We start from the raw sequence: 21108 nt of genomic DNA on the forward strand, positions 1-21108 counted from the left end.
CTGGGGATGGGTGACTGCAATTTGTGGGGGTGGGGAGGAGGTACTTGATCCCCCCCAGAACTGGTTTTAACAGAGTGTGAAAGCTAGAGTCCACTTGCAGTCTGGTGCACGTGGGATCCAGTTTTTTCAGCACCATTTTTGGGACTCCTTTGTCAAAAAAAGTGAGATAGTTGTAAGGTGTGTGGGTTTTTGTGCCAGTGCCATGCTACTTTTGTGCCTGAGGCTCAAATATCCAACAGGATCTCATGTACAGAATGGGAACATCCTGCCAGACTTGAGCTATCAAGGACGCTTCCAGGGGTCTGAACCTGTATTTCCATTGTAGCCTTTGTTACAATCAGAGCCAATGTCTGTTCTGTGCTTTTCTGACTTATTTCACAGCCAGTCCCTGGGTCAGCCACCAGTCTTGCTTCTCAGGAAGATAGGAACTATTGTGAGGGTTACCGGGCCTGGATTGAGACATTGTTACCATCGGAAGCAATTCTGTGACCTTGGGAGACTTTCTTAGACATCTTGGATATTGGCTGCTACCTTGGCAAACTATGGTTAGTAGTCTTATTTGTTAGCATTAAATATTGGAAGGGCTTGGAACATGATTGCTTCCCAACGATCCAAGTTCTCCCTCCTTTTTCTCTTCCCTTTCTTTTCTACTTCCTTCCTCTTTTCCTGAGAAGTTTAAAGTAGATATTTGGGGGGAGGGGGGCAGAAAGATCCTAGTAGATAAATGAAGAGTTTTGAGCAGCTGAGGGAGTCTTGTTGGGAGCTACATGGAATTAATAGAGGAGTTTGCTTCGGTGCATGTTCCATTCAGCTTTTCAAAATTCCCCCCATTCCTAGGGATTAAAACGGAATTTGGAGTTTTTAATCCACAAGCTCATTGTCAGACTAGGACCATCCCCAGGAGAAGAAGCTATGCTCTACATCTGCGCATGTTGCAGAGAAACGAGTGGACATCATCTATGGGACACAGGGGAAGATCTGGGCACAGTGCCTGTTCCCCAGGAAGAGGCTAGACTTCAGACTTCCATGGGACTGGACTTAGGGTATTTTCCCAGTGGTGTCTTGGAAATTCTAAGTAGTTTCTAAGTAGTTTATCTAAGAAGGAGGTTGTTTCCTCAACCCTAGATGTGATTAAGCAAAGAGCCTGGGCCCATTCTCAGGGATTTGGCACTGGGGGAGGAAGGATGTGGTGACCTGTGCTGGGTCACCCAAGTCTATCTGTTGTAGGATTCTACAATGATTGATTTGGCTTTGCCTCTGTGGCCCCAGCCTCTCTCTCTCCCTCCCTCCCCCCCTCCCTACTTGCTTACTTCCCTCCTTCCCTCCCTCCTAGCAGGAGATTCTCTGATTGCTGGTAAAGTTTCTCCCAATACCATTTCACCAAAATGAGGAGCTCTCAGGTGTAAAGCAAATCTCACTGATGAGCTAATTCTTCAGAGCTGATGATGAAAAGTCACTTAGTCTCCTGGCTGCATTTTCATTTTAATGGGGACATCTGACCTTGGTCCCTGAGTGACAGCGAGGAATGCAACGAGGAAGAGAACAGGATGGCAGCTTCCCTGGGTGGCACGGCAAGGTGTGAATGAAACCCAGCTTCTCCAATCTCGTCTTGCCCCTGCTTGAAGCTGAGGCTGTGTGAATGGCCTACTTTGAGTGGGATCGTAGAGGTTGTGGGAATGAGGAAAAAGAGAGCAATGGAGAGGGTCATTCAGGTGAAGAGCCAGGGTGAAATCCCTTGGTACCATGAACATACACTAACAAGAAATAAATGACAGGAGAGTCGAACAGGCTTAGTCTGGAGGCAGGCATCTGGACAGGGCAGGCTGAATGAGAGTGAATGTGGCCAAAGCACTTTAGTCTGTGCTTGTAGGAAAACAGAACAATGAAACCTGTTGAAATGAAGGAGGTGGAGAGGGTAAAGGAGACGGGCAGAGGGGGCAAGGTTGATGGGCAACATCATATTTACATACGGTAATGTCACAGTGAGCTCTCCTCCCTTGAACAACCAATATATGCTAATAACAACTCTTAATTAAAAGTGTTAATTTAACAAAAAGAGATGACGAGACAGACTTTCCTCCCTGCTAGGGTCTGGCACAAACAGAACCTTGGAGAGGTCTGATCAGTAGATATTATGCAAATGCCTGGAGCAGTAATAGTCTCCTCCATTACCAGGCTAACTGCCCCAGTAAAGAGCTGGCCTCCATTCTGACAGTTTTATTTTCTCTCGTTTGTCAGACTGAAATCAGGGTCTGATGGATGCCTGTATGAAAGCCTAAAAGGTGTTTGACTGGCAGAGGCCCAACTCCTTTCTCTGAATTAGAGGTCCTTTCTCCACAAGCTGGCAAGAGCTCCAACTCTGTGCACATCAATTATTCTCTCTGACCAGGAGCTTCACTACACAGAACTAGGCAGTAAACATGCCTGGGGCCATGACAGGCCTCGTTTGTGATGTGGTCCTGACCAAAAGAGGGTGGTAGGGCATTGGTACCTAGATTGTCCCTTCCCATCCCTCTGTCACCTCGTCCTGCCTGTCCCCCAGCTCAGTCATCTTGGAATCTAAGCACTCATTACAGTTGTGCTGTTGTACCAGAAAAACAATGCGCTGTATTGTTCTCAAACTAAAATAAATTGCTAGTATGCCTTTCTACTCTGCTGGATAGCAGAAACTTACCGACAGTCAATTAAGTGTTTACTCTTCTCCTCTTTAAGTTCTGGAAAGATCTGGATCCAATTGTGTGTGTGTGTGTGTGTGTGTGTGTGTGTGTGTGTGTGTGTGTGCACATGAGCACATGGGGCAGTCATCACGTGGGTGTCCAAGGAGAGGCCTGTGACCCAAACATGCCTGCAGCTGTCCTCCGATCACCTGGCATCTTCCCAGGCCAGGACCTCTCCAGGCCACATGCTGGCTCCACTGCAAACCTATGTCTATTTGCTTGGTCTCCACACCAGCCTGCAGAGCCCAGAGCCCAGTGCACAGTTCCTCTTGTGCTGCCCCCCTCACACTGTCCTCCCCTCTGATGTTCAGGGGTGGAGGGAGGGGGGACCCTGCCTCATTCATCTCCAGTACTGTCTCGAGGAAATGGACAGAGAGGATTACGGATCCCTTTGTCCTTTGGCTCTTTCTTTTGTTTTTAATGTTTCAAAAATATATATTTAATATTACTCAGCTGGACTCAAAGCATCATAGTCAGGAGCTGGTTAAACATTATTATTCATTGGAGAATGCCATGCCAATGACAAAGACTTTCTCCACTGCTGGCTTGAACCCACTGCCTGACCCTGACATCCACAGTGACCACTGCCTGACCCTGACATCCACTGTGACCACTGCCTGGCCCTAACATCCACAGTGACCATGAGTGTTTCCTTTACCATGGTGGATTAGCAGTCAGAGAACTTGGTGATGGCATAGTGGTCAGGCTGGCTTCTCTTCCAGAGACACTTAGGTCTTGGGACACTAGAAGGTGGGTGATATGTGGGTCCTTTCATGTGCTGTGGACCCTTTAAGACTCATGCCTTAGCCTTTGCTTTAGCTTTGGGAGGGGCAGGAGGTAGATTTCTACTTTGCTTTCTGTACCATGTTGGTAGGAACTCCTTGGCTCCTGACTTGTTCCAGTCCCAGACCCCTATCCTGCTCCATGTCTACCAGGCTCTGGGAACATCTCCTCCTTGCATGCCCTTTGGCCTTTTCATTCTTAGATCCAGGCAGTCTGGCTTTTCCTGTTTTCATCCAAATTACTTGAAACTCAAAAACTGAGTAATCAGCTTTTCTTTCTCTCTCCCCACCCCCTTCCTTAATTAATGTGATTGTGGCTGTTAAAGCCTGTGATGCAGATGTCCCAGTGACAGAAATGCTCACTGAGAAGGGGGGCATGTTGGCTAATCAGTAAAAGTATTATATGGCTATCTGAAGGGCTTTTTAAAAAAATTGCTTTCTGTCTCCTTAATTTTGCAGAGGAGATGCAGCCCTGTGGAAAATGAATTGACTTTTCATTTCCCCAGTATTTCCCAAGACTGGCAACCAGTAATCCATCACATGCATGGATGGTCCAAATGTGGTTGGACCAACTCTCTGGATCATTGACACTTTGACTCTCTCTGTTGGGTCAAAACTATTGTCATGACAGTACTAAGATTCAGTTTACCCTTTTCACTTCTATTCTCTTATGAATAAACTGAGGTCTTTGGGAAACTCCTAAGCAAACACAAACATTGGTGCACACAGATTCCAGACACATGGATTCCATGCGCTGGGAATGCTACGTGAACAAAGTTCATTCATATTTCAAAATATACTACAAGAAAGGGGACTATAAACTTGAGGGTGGTAAAAGATGTCTGTAATTTACCAGATATACGTAATAAAAGAGAATGAAAAAGAGTTTTTAGAAATTAAGAAAAATTATATCGTAAGTAAAATTAGACCTTCAATAAACATGTTTATTAGAAGATTGGAACCAGATTTAAAAAGAAAAAAAAAGAATTGGTAAATTCAAATATTGGGTAGAAGATATTACCCAGAGGCAAGCAAGAGAAAAGAAAAAGGCAGATCAGAGGGAAGTTAAAAAGTTTGCAATGAGAAAATTAAAAAAAAATCTCATTGGGAGCTCCTGGAGAGAAAGAAAAAGAAGCATTAAGTAGTAACTATGAATTTTCTATAATAATATACAGATACAGGGAACCTGACCAAGTGCTGGGTTCAGTATCTGATATGACAGCTTTGGGATGAGGAGATGACTTCAAAGGCATGATGGACATTGTTGTTGGGCATGAGCCCATGGTGACTTCCTTAGGAGCACAAGGCTTCCCAGTGGGTCACTGGCAGCTTCAAGTATAAGGAAGATACAGGAAGATTCCACGGGCTTCTGAAGAAGCTGACAGTGACAGTCTGACGGCTCAGAGGACAGCTGCTGTCCCTGGCCCCATGCCTGAAGGGCCTCTGAGCTGCTTCTGTCTCCTCTGCTCTCCTCCAGCTCCTGACTTGAGGCCTATGGCCACCTTTGTAGTCAATAGTCAGCTGGACACAGGAACAGACACATAAATGCTTGCTCTGATAAAGAAAAAAACCAAAGCACCTAAAACCTAAGGCCTAAAATATAAAAATTTCTAAAAAAGAGATACCAGCCAAGCATTAAATAAAGGAAGATTGGTGTGAACATATAAGTATCAGATGATAAAATAGTCTCTAAAGTTAAAAAAGCATTATGAGAGCGAAAGATGGTTACTGATTATTGATTAAAAGTGTAATTCACCAGGAAGCTGTAGCTATTCTTAACCTGTGAGCAAATAAAGGGAAAAAATTAATAAACCTAGAAGAAAAGCTGCACAAATCCAATACCATAACTGCAGGCTTAGCAAATTCTCCTAGCTATTTATAGACCAAGTAAACTGAAAAGAAAATCAGTAAGGTTAAGAAAGATTTGATCCACACAGTAAACAAACTTGATCTAATGCAAATATATAAAATAATACTTCTCAAATCTGGAAAACACCTATTTTCAAGGACCAGTGGAGAAGCCTAAAAACATTACAGATTAAATAATATATTGAGTTATAGGAAATCTAAGACAAGCAGAGAAGTTAGAGAAAATAATTATAAAAGCAGAACTCAGTAAGTAGTACATTTGAATTTTTCTTTTTAAAGAAAATTTCTGAATTTCAGGGGCTGGAGGGTGGCTCAGTGTTAAAGCACTTGCCTTGCATGCATGAGGCCCTGGGTTTGTTTCTTCAACACCACATAAGCAGAAAAAAAAAGCCGGAAGTGGCGCTGTGGCTCAAGTGGTAGAGCGCTAGCCTTGAGCTGAAGAGCTGAGGGACAGCGCCCAAGCCCAGAGTTCAGGCCCCATGACCAGACCCCCACCCCTCCAAAAAAAAAAGAAAAAAAGAAAATTTCTGAACTGGTCACCAAAGAAATCATAGTGCAAAACAATAGATTAATGAATCATAATGGTAATATGATTATTATCTATGACTCATGAATCTATAATTATAGTGGCAATGAAAATACCACATCAGAACTAGTGCGATGAAGCTAAAGAAATCTTGAGAAACACTTTATGGGCCCTAAATGATAGAAAAGAAAAAAAAATGTGAAAATAAAGCACCAAAGCCCCTAATTTAAACAGGTCAGAAGAGGTAGAAGTCATAAACTGTCAAAAAAAAAAAAACCCAAAAGCAAAAAAACCCCAACCTTGCCAGAATTAAGCTTCATAGAACTGTGGGATGTAGTTGAGGTTTTCAATAATAGCAGGAAAGCTTATTGTAGGAAAAAATGTCTGCACTGCAGCAAGACAATGTTATGGTGTTTTACTTTGCCTTCTTGCCACACTCTCTCTCAGGTCAATACACCCAGGAAGACACAGTAAGAGGACACTACGTGACTGATCCAGTGGAGAAAACCTAGACCTTAATTTCAAAGGTTTCGAGTCTGAAGGACTGCTGTAAAACATGCCTTTGTTTTACCTGCCCCCCCCCAATCCATAAAGGCCAAAGAACTGATCATAGAGGTCTGAGCAAGGGATAGCTATCATAAAAAACAATAGGTCAAAAAGTCCTGGGTGGATGAGGTTGGGGAAGATGATATGTGCATGGATGCTGACTCTGAAGCATCTGTGTGCCCAGGTGGATGAGTTCTTAGGAAGGCTCAGAGTTGGAAGAATGCAGTCACAGTTGAGAAAGATGAGGGGAGGGGTTGAACTGGGAGGGAAAAGGGAGGACCATGGAAAGAGTGATACCTATCAAGATGCATTATATTTATCAACTGATTTGTTGAATGGTAACTCTTTTGTACAAAAGAGTTTGATAAAAGCAAGTGGCATTGTGGCTAAAACTGGTAGAGCTCTAGTCTTAAGCAAAAGAACTCAGGGACAATGCCTAGATCCAGAGTTCAAGCAAGCCCCACACACAAAAAAGAGAACAAAATACAATTTTTAAAAAAGATTTTTAGAAAGGAAAAGGTATAAAAAGGTTCCAGGTTTTCACCTCTACATTTCTCAGAGGGAAAAGAGACAGAAAGAATGTTTGAAGAAATAATGGTCAAACCTTCCCAGACTTTGGCCTGGGTGGGATTGGGGGTGTGTGTAGGTGTGGGGGGGGTGAGGGGTGGGAGATAGAAAGGGATGAGAAGGGGAAGCAAAGGAGGGGGCAACAATGCTTGGTAAGAAATGTACTCATTATCTTGCCCATGTAATTGTAACCCCTCTGTACGGTATTTTCACAATTAAAAATAAATAAAGAAGAAAAAAAAAAACCCAGATTTAAAAGAAAATGCCAGTGTACATGAATGCAATGAAATTCATCTAAATAAACAAATGGACATATTATATTTACCCTTTTTTTTAAAAAAAGACAAAGGCTAAGAATATAGAAAGAAATCAGAAATGACCTAGCACATTACAAGAGACAGCCAGAAGATGAACCACAGGTTTCTCTTGAGATGTCCTGAGGGCTAGAAGGCAAGGGTGCCATATATTTAAAGTACTAAACAACAACGAAAACAAAACTCAACCTACCAATTCCAAATTGTATGCCCAGCAATGTTGTCTTTTAAAACTGAAGGGGAAATGAAGATACTCCTAAGAAAATATAGATCCGTTTAAGAGTTCTGTGTATCTTAGATAATCATTGTTAGCAAATGTTTTCTCCCATTTGGCTTGTTCTTTCCTTCTCTTGATTCACACACACACACACACACACACACACACACACACACACACACACACACACACACACACACACACACACACACACACACACACACACACACTAATTGTGGATATAACATCAAAGGATTAGGAGCCGCTTGTCCGGTGATTTAGGTGCCAGCATAGAGGGCCTGACAGCACCGCCTGCCTCACGCCCCAACCTTTTTCTGGCTGTGTTTGGAGCCCAACCTTTTTCTGGCTGTGTTTGGAGCCCAACCTTTTTCTGGCTGTGTTTTGTGACTCGAAGTTGGGCGTGGCTCCAGGCTACCGGGCTCCCAGTTTCTGAATGCTCTCCCATCTGCCTTATAATTACTGCCAGTTCCTCTCTGATGCTGACGTTCCATTGTCTATCACTGGTGGTTGCCTGCAGTAATGAGAGTTTTCATTCTCCTCCCCCACCCCCTCACATTTTTAAAGTGAGAAAATGGGACAGGTTGCATTGAGGGCTGTTAGCCAGAGATGGCCATGAACTGGAAGTCCATCCACCTATTTGCATTTGAGAATGGAAAGCAATTTAGGGACACACTGGCAGCCATACCTGACTATATTTTGAATGCTCATTAAAACAGACAGGTATGAAATCTATCTACATTTATTTAGCAAGCTGTCAGCTGGATGAGAAAGTCCTTTCTGATTTCTACCAACAATTTTGAAACTCCTTAACAGTGCATAGCAACAGAATGTCATCATTATCCAGGGACACTGTGCTGGGCTTTTTCTTCTCTGAGGAATAATCTTTTCTAGGTCACCTGCTGCTTCATCAAGGCCCCAACAATCTGGCATGCTGACCCCCCTCCTTTCTTTCTCTGACCAAGTCCTGAGAGAGAAAAGCATTTGATAAGTAATTAGCATCTCAATGGAAATAGAGAAAGAGGTTTCCCTCTCATCTTTCACTTTGAGGTATAGCTTGCACAAAACAGAAAGAGAGAGAGAGAGAAAAAGAGACAGAAACAGAGGAACAGAGAGACAGAGAAACAGAAAGAGACAGAGAGGAAGAGGAAGAGATGGAAGGGGGAGGGAGGGAGGAGGGAGACAAGCTGTCATTCTATTTGCCCCTTCCACAACAGCCAAACCAAAATTCTGTTATCCACTTGTATAAATCTCCCACATGCAACAGTAGGAGATAAGCATTCATGTACAACTTGTATATTGACTTAGACTATGGTGTGTTGCCACATCAACCCACCTGAGCCTGGGTGCATTATACAAGAACGAAGGTTTGTTTTGGCTCACAGTTCTCCATGGAAGATTGCTTGGGTGCATCCAGGAAGGATTTCAGGCTTTGTCACAAAATAGTGGATGAGGTCACACTGTGGCGTGCTTTTGTGCAAAAGCAGCAGGTAGCCAGAGAGAGAGAGACAGAGAGACAGAGAGAAAGACAGAGACAGAGAGAGAGACAGAGAGAGAAAGAGAGAAAAAGAGAGTGAGCTAGATCAGGAAAGGGCCAGGTTTGTTCTGTCATAAAAACTGCCTCTGGGCTGAGCACCTGTGGATCTACCTGTAACCCTATCTAACCAGGAGGCTGAGATCTGAGGATCATAGTTGAAAGCCGCTAGGTAAGAAACATCCACAGACACTCTTATCTCGAGTTAAATAGCAAAATGTTGGTGGTACTGGGGTTTGAACCCAGAACCTCACACCCACCTAGCTTGCTTGCTTGGCTGGCAATCTACCACTTGAACCATGCCTCCAACCTATTTGCTGGTTATTTTGGAGACAGATTGTGTCAGATTCATTTGCTCAAGCTGGCTTTGGACTTTGATCCTCCAGATCTCAGTCTTATGAGTAGTTAGGATTACAGGCTTGAGCCACTGGTCCCTGGATTTTTCATGGGCTCTGCCAATCAAGGCTAGTCCCATTTCTTTGGCCTGAACACATCTCAATGACCTCACTCAGGAAAGAAGTTCAGGAAAGGAATGTAGTAACACTCTTAAGATTTCTTTAGGAGAAGAACTTACTAGCATAATAACAATCCTATCTGCTTATTTGAAGAGCTCCGCTGGCTTGGGAAATACCACTGTCTTTACATGCATGTGCTTCCTGGCTATAATAAATTTAATGTTCTTTCTTCACTGCCTTTCAAGCAGCCATGGTACCTGCGGTGCTCTGCAGCATCAATGAGGTGGAGGACGTCCTGCTGCTGTGGACACCTGCCTCCTTCCTGCTCTCTCGCACACTGGACACCCTCCATGAACCTCCCTGGGATCAGGGCATACAACGCACTGTCATTTGTGCAGCTCAACACATATCTAAATCTTTAGAATTTTTACCAGCCTGCAATGCCCTGATGATACCTCTTTTCAGAGATCTCTGCTGCCAGCCTGAGAAGGGAGATGTGGCACAGTATTCTATTCTATTCTATTCTATTCTAGTCCCTTTGTGTCTTCCTTTTTTTTTTTTTTTTTTTGTTTGGGGATGTTTGTGGTGTGTGTGTGTGTGCACACGCATGTGCACGTGTTTGTATCCTGATACTGGAGCTTGAACTCAGGAGCTCATTCTTTCACTTTTCTGCTCAAGATTGGGGCTCTACCACTTGAACCTACACCCCCACTTTTTTATTTTTGTTGGTTGTCTCATGGACTTTTCTGCCCAGGCTGTCTTTGAACCATGACTCTCAGATCTCAGCATTCTGAGAGGTGTGAGCCCCCAGCCCCTGGCTTGTGAATAATTTCTTAGATGTGAATATGTGGTCTTATACCTCTCTAAATAATTTAACAATCTATGGCTCTCCTCAACACACCCCTGGGGCGGGACAGCATTTGACTGCACGGAGTGGATATAACCCTATAGATCCCACAGGGTAAGTTTAACATTAGGTTCAGCTGGGAGCTCAGCCCTGCTGTGGTAGGCCTATGATATTCCTGCATCAGTTCAGTTATGTGCATTATCACTGCACCAAGTAGCTCTGTCAAAATTCTCTTCACTGCGGGAACAGCAATAATGCCCACTGATCCAGGTAGCGCCTCTGTCGCCCTGTCTGTGATCTTTCTAACCAGCACCCAGGGGCCGGGTCCCCACAACCCTGCAATTTAAAATCTGTACCAGATCATAGCTCATGGGGCCAGGCCACACACACAAATCGCCTACATAATGGAAAAGGATTTTTTTTTCTTTTTTCTGGTTAGATTTTCATAAACTAGCAGATGGAATTCAAGCCCCACCATTTAGCATGATTTAATATACTCAAACGTAGCCTTTTGACAGATACCCAAGTGAGTATAAGACTATCAGGAAAAGTAAATGAGAAAAATAATTATGGAAGGAAGGAAAGCAGAGACAGATCCAAGATGATTACATAAGCCTGTTGAGAGAGGAATAAAGGAGTTTTTTAAGAAGTAATTAAGTCTAGCTCCTAAATCCACAAGTGGTATTTTGACTTATAAGCTTGAACATGTCTCTGTTCAGTTTGCTCCTCTGCTCAGAGATTCCAGAGATGATCCAGAATCCTCTTTTATTACATTCTGAGTCCTGTTGCTGGGGTCCTGGATGCTCTGACCCCCGGCCCTCAGCTGCTTGGAGGTAGAAACTCATAACTGGTCCTCCCTCTTTCCATCATCAGGAAGCATTGTATGTGTTCAACATCAAAACTCATGTGCAAAAGTCAAAGGTATACTATGATAATTATATCATTGCACATCTGTAAAAGCTACATAATAGATAATAGGTATATGAGATATAATATAATAATTAGTATCACAATGTATAATTATACTATGCTACAATAATTTAAACTATGTTAATAATTATAACAATATAGTATATTGCTTACAATATAATAGATATATAACAAATTATATAAGAAGATAATATATGTTATATTGTTATAAATATAATTAGATAACAATATAATTGTATTATTATACAATAATATAATAATATATAATGATATATAATATATAATATAACAAGCATAATTAGAATTAATCATTGTACTATATAATTATATGATGATTATATTACATAATAATCATAATATAATGTGTAATTTAATATAATATAGAGACATTATAATACAGTGATATGTAACACATAGTATTGCTATTTTATAATGTTAACATATAATCTATTTATATATATTTGGCCTAAACACATCTTAATGACCTCACCCAGGAGAGAAGTTCAGGAAATGAATGTAGTAATACTCTTAAGAAGAACTTTCTAGAATCACAATCCTATCTGCTTATTTGAAGAGCACCACTGGCTTGGGAAATATTACTGCCTTTATATGCTTACTTATATATTATACCACCTTAAACATTATGTATTACATATTATTATATATATAATGTAATATTGTGAAGGATTTTGAGGCTAGGGTGTGGAGAAATGCAGGTGAGTCATAATGGAAAAATGGACTCTGGATGAAAGTGAGAATGGGGGATGATTTCTGGGACAATGTGAGTGCTTGCACTCCAGCCCCAAGACTCAGATTAGAACCTGCAGAACGAGGCCTCCCCCAGGCCCCTGCCTACCTAGGGGAAATGCCCCTCCCCACTTCACCCACACACCTGCTAACCTGGAACCAAGGTTCAATTTTGCTAAAGAAGAAAATCTTTACTAAGGGAAGAGTTTGCATCTTTTAATTACATTATTACATTATTTCTACAGTGGCAGGAAAAAAAATCTCTTTTTCTTTTTCCTGCTTGAAAAAAGGTAATTTTCTTTGTGACACTAGACCAGCTCTTCTTCAAGTAGACAGTGATGATGGTGTTGTACTATTCTACGAATTACCTAAATTCTGCCTCCTTATTCAAATGTTAGCCAATTAAAATGCCTCTGGTGAAATGATCAAGTGATATGACAGAAATTTTATAGTTTTACATTTGTAGGAAAGGACACAGGCCTATGAGCAGAAAGAATATGCATTCATTCCAAAAAACTTTAAGGAACTTAAATTTCAGTTTCATTCCTTTTTACACTTGGGGGAATGTTTTGACATTATGAAATAAAAGGTGAAAGACAAAATAATATGACACTAAGTTTTGAAAAAGATGTACAGAGAAGCTGGGAGAATATCTTCTAAATTGGGTGCTGGTGGCTCATGCCTGTAATCCTAGCTACTCAGGAGGCTGAGATCTGAGCATTGTGATTCAAAGCCAGCCAGGGCAGGAAAGTCCATGAGACTCTTATCTCCAATAAACCAGTAGAAAACTGGAAGTGGCACTATGGTTCAAGCGGTAGCCCTCTCACCTTGAGCTGAAGAGCGTAAGGACAGCATCCAAGCCCAGAGTTCAAGCCCCATGACCAGAAAAAAAAAAAAGAAACAAAAAAAGCTTCTAGATAATACAGAGAATGAATGTTTTGAAACTTGTCCAGCCAAAGCAAATCTTAAGATACTTTTGAAACAATGAAAAGCAATAGAGCTATTAGGATGATGACAGATCATACCATGTTTCCCTGACAAACACACATATTGTGCAGTCACCACAGACAAGAGTCTCTCACTGAGTGTTTGGGGGCCTGAGTGTTGCCCAGATTGAAGTTCAAACTCAGAAACTGCCCCAGTTCCCGAAGTGCCTGGCTTTGACTTCAGGGAGCATGGATTCCGCCGGGGCACTATCTGTTGAGCTGTCCAGTAGCAGCTGTGCGCACCGCCTGCAGTCAGGCCTGCCTCCTGCCACCTTCCGTCTAAGCAGAAGACCCAGGTTTAACCTGAACTCAACCGCTGCCTCTTACAGCCACCGTCCACGCTCAGGACTCTCACAGAGCCCAGAGAGAGAAATCCAGGCAATCATGCCAGCAGAGCAGGCTGGCAGGCCTCTGTCCCACAGAGGGCTCCATCTTGGCTTTGCCCTGCTCTGGCCAGAGTTCAGGATCAGCTCTGATATGCAGAGAGAACTGATAAGGGCTACGTCTGAGCCCCGAGATTAGAATTGTGAGCTTCCTTCCCCAGCAGACCCTGAAGGCCACACCCCAGGAGACTGTCCTGTCTGCAGGAAGCCTTGAACACCCACCTGTCTATATCATAGCACCTGGTGCCCAGCCTCCTCCCCACCTCATCCTGCAGCTGTCTTGGAGGGGGGTGGGGTGGCACTAGTCCTTTTCTTCTGCAATCCTGGAGACATTCCCTTGTCCAGGGAACTCTTGGGTTTGCTTGCCTGTCTGTCTCAGCTGTTACTAAAGAGTCTGACTGAAGCCCCTGGGTAGTAGGGGTCTGTGTGCCTGCCTAGAAAACTAGGAATTGGTCCCCACTGCAAATCCAGCATGAACCCATACCATCCCCATCCAAGCCCACTCAACTGGAGGGCAGAGGCAGAGGAAATCTCAACATCCAGAGACCAAACAGGAAAAGACTTTTAACTTGTTGAAATCATTCTTCAGAGTCTAAAGATGTCAAGGAGTTTTTGCTCCTTTAAATGTGTGGACACCACCACAAGGCTACCCAGATAACCAGAAATCCAGCAAATGTGACACCAACAAAGAAACACCAAACCCAGCACCGACTCCCCCAATGTCCCAGGACACTTCAGTACTCTGTGCCTATCAACTCTCAACTCTCTTGCTGTTGAAACTCACAGTTTGCTCTCAGGCAGGGGAGAGAAGGCAGAGAAAACCTAAATTTAGGAGTAAATTGCTCTCTAATGAATGTCCTCTTCCAATATGAGAGAATTCAATCCTATTCAAAAAAGATTTTTTTTTGAAAGCATGCCAAAAAAAATATTTTCCTTCTTCCCTTGGTTGAGCACTCAATGAGAGTAACGCATTAGCTTTTCTTCTCTGGTGCATCTGAGCAACACAGACAAATAAGCGGTGAAGATGATAAATGACTAGTAAACTTTAATTAGCACTTTAGTTCCTAAAATACAAATAGTCATTAAATTCACCCAGAAAGTTATTAGGATGGATGTACAAAAAGTGGCAAAAACACTCCCCAAAACCCAAACAACAAAAACGAGTCCAAATAGCAGCTTTAAGATCTTCTGTTTGCCTTCCAAGTTGAAGATGGTGCTAACAGCCAAGGTTTCTAGTAGATGCTTTTCAACTTGTCTGACCTAGAAGGACCTAGGCCAATTTGAAAATTAGGTGTGTTTCTTTCTTTGATGTTGTAAATCCCCTTTCATACTATTGTCTAAACAAATAAGAAAGAATATGAACCAGAAATTACTTATGACCATGCTCATTGAAGAACTGTAGATAGCCTACTGCTGGGTAACAAAAACATAGTAACATAGGAAGCTTTCTCCCTAAAGAACCAGCCGTGGAATATAGAACACGTGCCAAGATAACAGCTTAGGAGGAGAGAGAACACAATTGTGCTTTTGAAATACAAATACATAGTTATTCAGTTCCTGTCCTGTTTCCTGGCATGTGGCTGCTGAAGTCCTTTCCATCTTTAAAGTGATCTGTCTATTCGTATGCTTATGGTTAAAGGATGGTTGCCTGCCTTTAGGTAACCTCTAGATGGGAATACCAGTTAAAAGCAGGAAGGTGGCTGCCTTGAGCCCCTCCCCCCTTCCTTCCTTACTGACTAGAATTTGGACATGTTGAAATGGCAGGAATTCTAACAGCTGTCTCAAGCCAAGATCCAACCATACATCCCAGGAGGGGATGACTTTGAGGCTGAAAGTCCTTTAATAGAATAGAATTATAAAGGAGCCTGTTCTTCCATGATAAGAAAAGTCGAGCTCTGGTTTAGCTAGCTCTGAACTTTACATAAGATAAAAATAAATCCTCATAAATGTAAGCCTTTTTTATCTAGATTTTATTCATATGAAACTGAACCTGACTCCAACTGACATGCCAAAAAAAATACAGAAAAGACAAAATGGAAGTAAAAGTGTTTTGAAAGAATCACTCAGTAGGGCTGGGAAGGTGGCTCAGTGGTAGAGCGCTTGCCTTGCATGCCTGAGGCCCTGGGTTTGATTCCTCAGCACCACATAAGCAAAAAAGAAAGAAGCTGGGAGTGGCGCTGTGGCTCAAGTGGTAGAGCGCTAGCCTTGAGCTGAAGAGCTGAGGGACAGCGCCCAATCCTAGAGTTCAGGTCCATGATTGGACCCCCCCCCAAAAAAAAGAATCACTCAGTAAAGTGCTTGCCTTACATGCATGAAGTCCTGGGTTCAATTCCTCAGCACCACATAAACAGAAGAAGCCAGAAGTGGTACTGTGGCTCAAGTGGTAGAATGCTAGCCTTGAACAAAAGAAGCTCAGGGACAGTGCTCAGGCCCTGAGTTCAAGTCCCAGGACTGGCACACACAAAAAAAGAATCACTCAAAACTTTCAGTATATAAGTAGGAGATTGTTTTCAAGATGGCTGACAAGGTAGCAAATGCTATCTAATGTAGAATTTACTTAGTCTGACCTTATTTGACAACATCTTAGAAGGCTTTCTGCCTTCCTCCCCCATACCACTCCTAAAAGAGCCAGGGATACTGAGCACTGGTGGCTCACATCTATCATCCTAGCTACTCAGAAGGCAGAAATCTAAGAATTTGGGTTCAAAGCTACCCTGGCAGAACAGTTCATGAGACTTTTATCTTCAGTCAATCAGCAAAAGACTGGAAGTAGAGCTGTGGCTCAAATGGTAGAGTGCTAGCCTTCAGTTAAAAATAAAAAGCCAAGTGAAAGCTTGAAGTCCTGAGTACTACCACAATAATAATGAAGAGGATGAGGAGGAAGAGAAGGAGGTGGAGAAGAAGGAGGGGGAGGAAGAGGAGAGGGAGGAGGGGAAAGGGGAGAAGGAAGAGAGGAGGAAACAGGAACAACTTTGCTTTGACATTAGCTTTCCAGATCCAGTCACTGATGACTGCAGTTGCATCTGGTGATTTCAGAAGCTAAAGAAGGAAAGACTCCCCAGATTCAATAGCTAGGTTATGTATTTGGCAGATCAACAGAAGAAAAAGTATGCAAGTTAATTGCTTCTGTGTGTGTGTGTGTGTGTGTGTGTGTGTGGTATTGTGGCTTGAATTCAGAGTACCACACTTAATAGGCCGGTACTCTACCACTTGAGCCATGCTTACAGCTCTTCTTGCTTTAGCTATTTTTGAGATGGGGACTGGAGTGACTAATTATGTCCAGAAGCAGTGGATTTGAGAGCTTGCATGCTATCTTAGGGGAGAGAGGGAGAGCTGATATGGCCACTGAGGGGAGAATAAGGGATTTGGGGATGTCTCAAGGGGCCCTTAGAAGGATAGATGGGAGATTGAAATCATTTACCTGGGTGTGGTGGCAACTTGCATTCTCTCCTGGGGATTAGAATCAATCTCCTCGGGTTAATGAGATCCTAGGGAGGGGATTTCGGCAGCCAAGTTCTTCCTGGAGGATCTGCCTTTAGGCAGATAAGAGCAGCTGAGAGAAAACCTCTTGTTCAGACGCTGCTTTTATAGGACCTTTGGCTCCAGTCAGTATTCCCAAGCTGGGTGTTCTGAACTATTTCAACAATACATTGGATAAAAAAAAAGTTGGTCATTCTATAAAAGCACTGCTCCAAAGCCAACTCACACCTGAGCCACATCCTGAATAAAAGAGGAAAATTTGCCGTGGAGTGTGGAGGTGAAATCAACCACCAAATGGAAACTGCCACAGCCAGGAGCATAAAAGTTCCCGAAGAAGTTTAAAGTTTTACTGAAAATAATAATTTAAATTGTTATCTTTTTCTACCTCCAAGTTCTCACATTCTTAAGAGAACTCATAGTCCCATAGCAGAAAGCAAGGACCTGAAGCGATAAGAATATAGAGCCCAGAAAGACTGAAACCACTGTAGGTAGGTGCTAGGGGCTCAAACCAGATGTATGTAAATCTCAATGAACAGACCGATGTTGAATACCCTTTATTAACATTTTTCAGCCTTCTATATGTATCATCTCCTACCTCACCATGAGACCCGAGGCCCTGGGGAAATGTGTATGCAAGACATTTTGATATCTTGTAGGAGTCTAATTTTAGCTCCCTGACTCTCAGCCCTATTAATACCTCTCTCATGAAGAAGTACACTTCACCTGAAATACTTCTGACCTGACTCCTTCAGTTTATCCAGAAAGTTATCAACAAGTAGCAACCTTCTATCTGGAACATTCGTGAGAAGTTAAATGCAGGTTAATTAGATTATGAATAAAAATAGACCATGCCACTTTTCTCTCTGACATTAGATAATAGAATTTCAATTATTCATTTGTTATTGGTGGCAAAAAATGAAGCTTCCATCAATTATTTATTTTCTGGGGCAAAAATTTCAATTCCAAGTTGAGATCCTTATGATCTCTACCTTCTCATATGCTGAATAGAATTCATAGTTCCATGGCAAGTAGTAATCAAAGAAATAGGATAAAAGAAGCTATGATGCCCTCGGTCAAGATTTTTGTACCTCAGCATTTGTGAAGGCAGTGGTTAGCCTCTACTCCTATCATCCACCATAAGGGAAGGAAGTGAGGGTCCTGTTTGTAGGAGAGATTGGAGGAGCTTCCCCACCACTGGCCACACCCTATGACTCAGGAAGATACACTTACACATACACACATATATTTATAATACCTCTACCTATACATTTACATATATGCATATTCATATACACATGACATTTACATACACATATTCTTAGGCAGATGGATACATACACATACATTTACATAAACATTTACACACATTTACATATACACATGTGTGTACTATACATAATATGCACATATACATATGTACACACATGCACATTTACATGCACATACATGCACACACATTTATATGCACATGCACATTTACGTATATGTACACATATACATATACATGTTTTACAATGGGCCGTTTTCTTGCCACAGGTCAGACAGAGCTACCTGTTGTTAGGGACAGCCAAGGAGATTTCAAGTTATCAAGGTTTAGTCAAGATTCTCTTGTAAGTTCATGTCATGTTATTGTAGCTCGAGACTAAATGTTCAAAGCAGCCGTCTTAGACCCAGGGCTTAGGACTCCTGCCCTGGCTTAGGCTGGATTCTTTGTGCTCCCCCTTTGCCTTCTGTGCTTTCTCTCTGGCTATGTTTTTCTTCTGAACATGGGCTCCATCGAGTGTCCCTTCCTTCCTTCCTTCCTCCCTCCCTCCCTCCTTCCTTCCTTCTCTCCTTCCTTCCTTCCCTCCTTCCTTCCTTCCTCTCTCCCTTCCTTCCTTCCTTCCCTCCTTCCTTCCTTCCCTCCCTCCTTCCTCCCTTCCTCCCCTCCTTCCTTCCTCCCTTCCTCCCTTCCATCTGTCATTGGTCTGTCTATCTGTAATCTCTCCAGCCTCCTTCCAGATGTGCTAGGCTCATACAGCTGCATCAGCCATTCCCTAGCTCACACTGAAACATCCAAATCCTGAATTACCCATCACTTTCTTATGCTCCCTCCAGGAGAAGGGTTATACCTCATGAGCATTTGGAAGGCAATGTCCACAGAGGTGAGCTTGCAAGAACTTGAGGCTCCACATTTTATGACTGAATATAGATGGTTCTGGTCTGTTGTTAGGAGAGATTCTTTAAGCTCTGAACATGGTTATGGTTCCATGACCTCAGCAAACTTGGGGCCATTGTGTAGAAGGGCAGGAAAACCCTACAGAATCACACAGTTATACTGAGGAGAATGATGTTTCCGAGTCTGTAATGTAAGCTGTTGTTTTTATAATGGGATTTCACTGGGGGTACATGTAAATATTCAGGTGTGAGTTGTAGGTCCCTGTAGAAATGACCCCTAAATTTGCTGATGATGGTTTTGAATTGCGGAGACCACATTTCTGTGCGTGGGAAAATTGAAGGCAGGAGCCCTTAGTGATTTTGCACAGAATGCCTTCCCTCCCACCTGCACACCTACCTGTGATAGCCAGTTGAGTCACGAAGAAGGTCATCCTGGACTTCCTCTTCCTCCTCCACGTGGAGTACAGCACCACAGAGTTCCCCACGATGGTGATGATAAACAGCACCCACAGGGTTAGCAGCTGCTCCGTCTGTAAGACACACAGCAACGTAGGACAGTTGAGCAGGTGAGAACCAGGGCTGAGTCCTCCTGGTTCCTTTCTCCACTTGAAGGAGTTCAACTCTCTTCACTCACACCAGAAGCAGAGTGAATTGATGCACTCCCTAAACCTAGTTACATTCAAAAACAGATGTTGAGACAAAACAAGACGTCTTAACCTCAGCTGACTAAGGTGACATCAGATGAGACTTCAAGGTGTGAAAAACAATCTACTATGGCCACAAAAAACATGCATACTTGTTGCCAAGAGAAACTGGAAAATGTCTAAAGATCACAGGATACTTCAGTACATCAAACACTCGAACTCGGTGAACTATTGTGCAGCGATGAATATTAAAGTCATGAAGACTATGTAGTAACATTAAAAATACTGTGAAAGAGTCAGAGGAGGAGGCACTGTACAATGGTGTACTGGGTATGATTACAGCTCTGCCAAATTACACGTGGAGGAAAAAGACAGCAGGGCACCCAAATGTTAAAACTGGTTATTTTAGGGTAGGATGATTATGGGTTATCTTTTCTCTTTCTTCTTTGACAGAATTTCATAAGATGGCAATATTAAAGTTCTGCTGAATAATATATAATTAGCAAGAAACAGAAAAGAGCAGGAATACCACTCATCTGAAATGATAAAAAAAAAAAACTTTTCCACAGTTGCTTCAACTGGAGCTCTGTGTCTGTTTGATGTCCAGGGCACAGAATAAGCAGAGATCCAGGACACTGGGAGAAGCCATACTCAGTGCAGTGCAGGGAAAGCTTGAAATACAAAGCCCTACACAGGCCCTACAGAGTCCTCAGCCCTGGAGGTATATACCAGGCCCTAAGAGATGCACAGGTGTGAGCTCTGAGCCTTCTCCTCCACACAGGTAAGAAAGGGAGCTTGAAGAAATCCTGTGCTGACTGGTGTGGTGTGGAATCTAGGTGGGCTATGGATTCATGTATTCTATTGAGCGCTGGTCCAAGATGGCTCAGGGAAGGCTGTTATCAGCTTCTTTTAAGTGAAGCAGACTATCCTCTATGATGTGGAGAATGCCATTAGTAATGAATTAACCTCTTGCTCATCTGCAATACTCTAAATAGAAAATATTGTGTCATCATTATACTTAATACATCTGACAAATGGAATATCATAGTTAGCTAAACCAACCTTCATGTGCTCAGAATGCTTACATTAACCCACACCTAGACAAAAGTAAGTAACACTCTGTCTTGCTAGAACCAAGTGTGCTATCTCAGGTAATTTATTGACTATGGTGGAGACAAGGCTCAACACAGAATATAAGTTTGGCTTTGATTGTGTAGCTGACTGGAATTTTGATTCAGTGTCTCTGCCTAGCATCACAGGAGAATATTGTACTGCAGGTTGAGCTAGCCTGGGAAAGACTGTAATTTGAAATTTGAAGTATGGTTTATCCTGGAGGCATTTTTTTAAAGTAAGGTTTTTATTATGAAAATACTGTAAAGAGGAGATACA

At 42.6% G+C, this 21108-nt stretch overlaps 1 protein-coding gene across 1 annotated transcript in view; it reads right to left on the reverse strand.

Annotated features, from left to right (window-relative positions):
• The window catches only part of Npsr1 (neuropeptide S receptor 1), a 100390-nt gene that overhangs the window by 57161 nt on the left and 22121 nt on the right, over window positions 1-21108 (reverse strand). The window contains exon 2 of the mRNA XM_070014184.1: window positions 19473-19605. Within this exon, the coding sequence (XP_069870285.1) occupies window positions 19473-19605 (133 nt within the window). The remainder of the gene's footprint in view (window positions 1-19472; window positions 19606-21108) is intronic.

The sequence above is a fragment of the Dipodomys merriami genome, unplaced genomic scaffold, assembly GCF_024711535.1.
Source record: "Dipodomys merriami isolate MVZ:Mamm:240054 unplaced genomic scaffold, mDipMer1.0.p SCAF_94, whole genome shotgun sequence".
Taxonomy (NCBI): Eukaryota; Metazoa; Chordata; class Mammalia; order Rodentia; family Heteromyidae; genus Dipodomys; species Dipodomys merriami.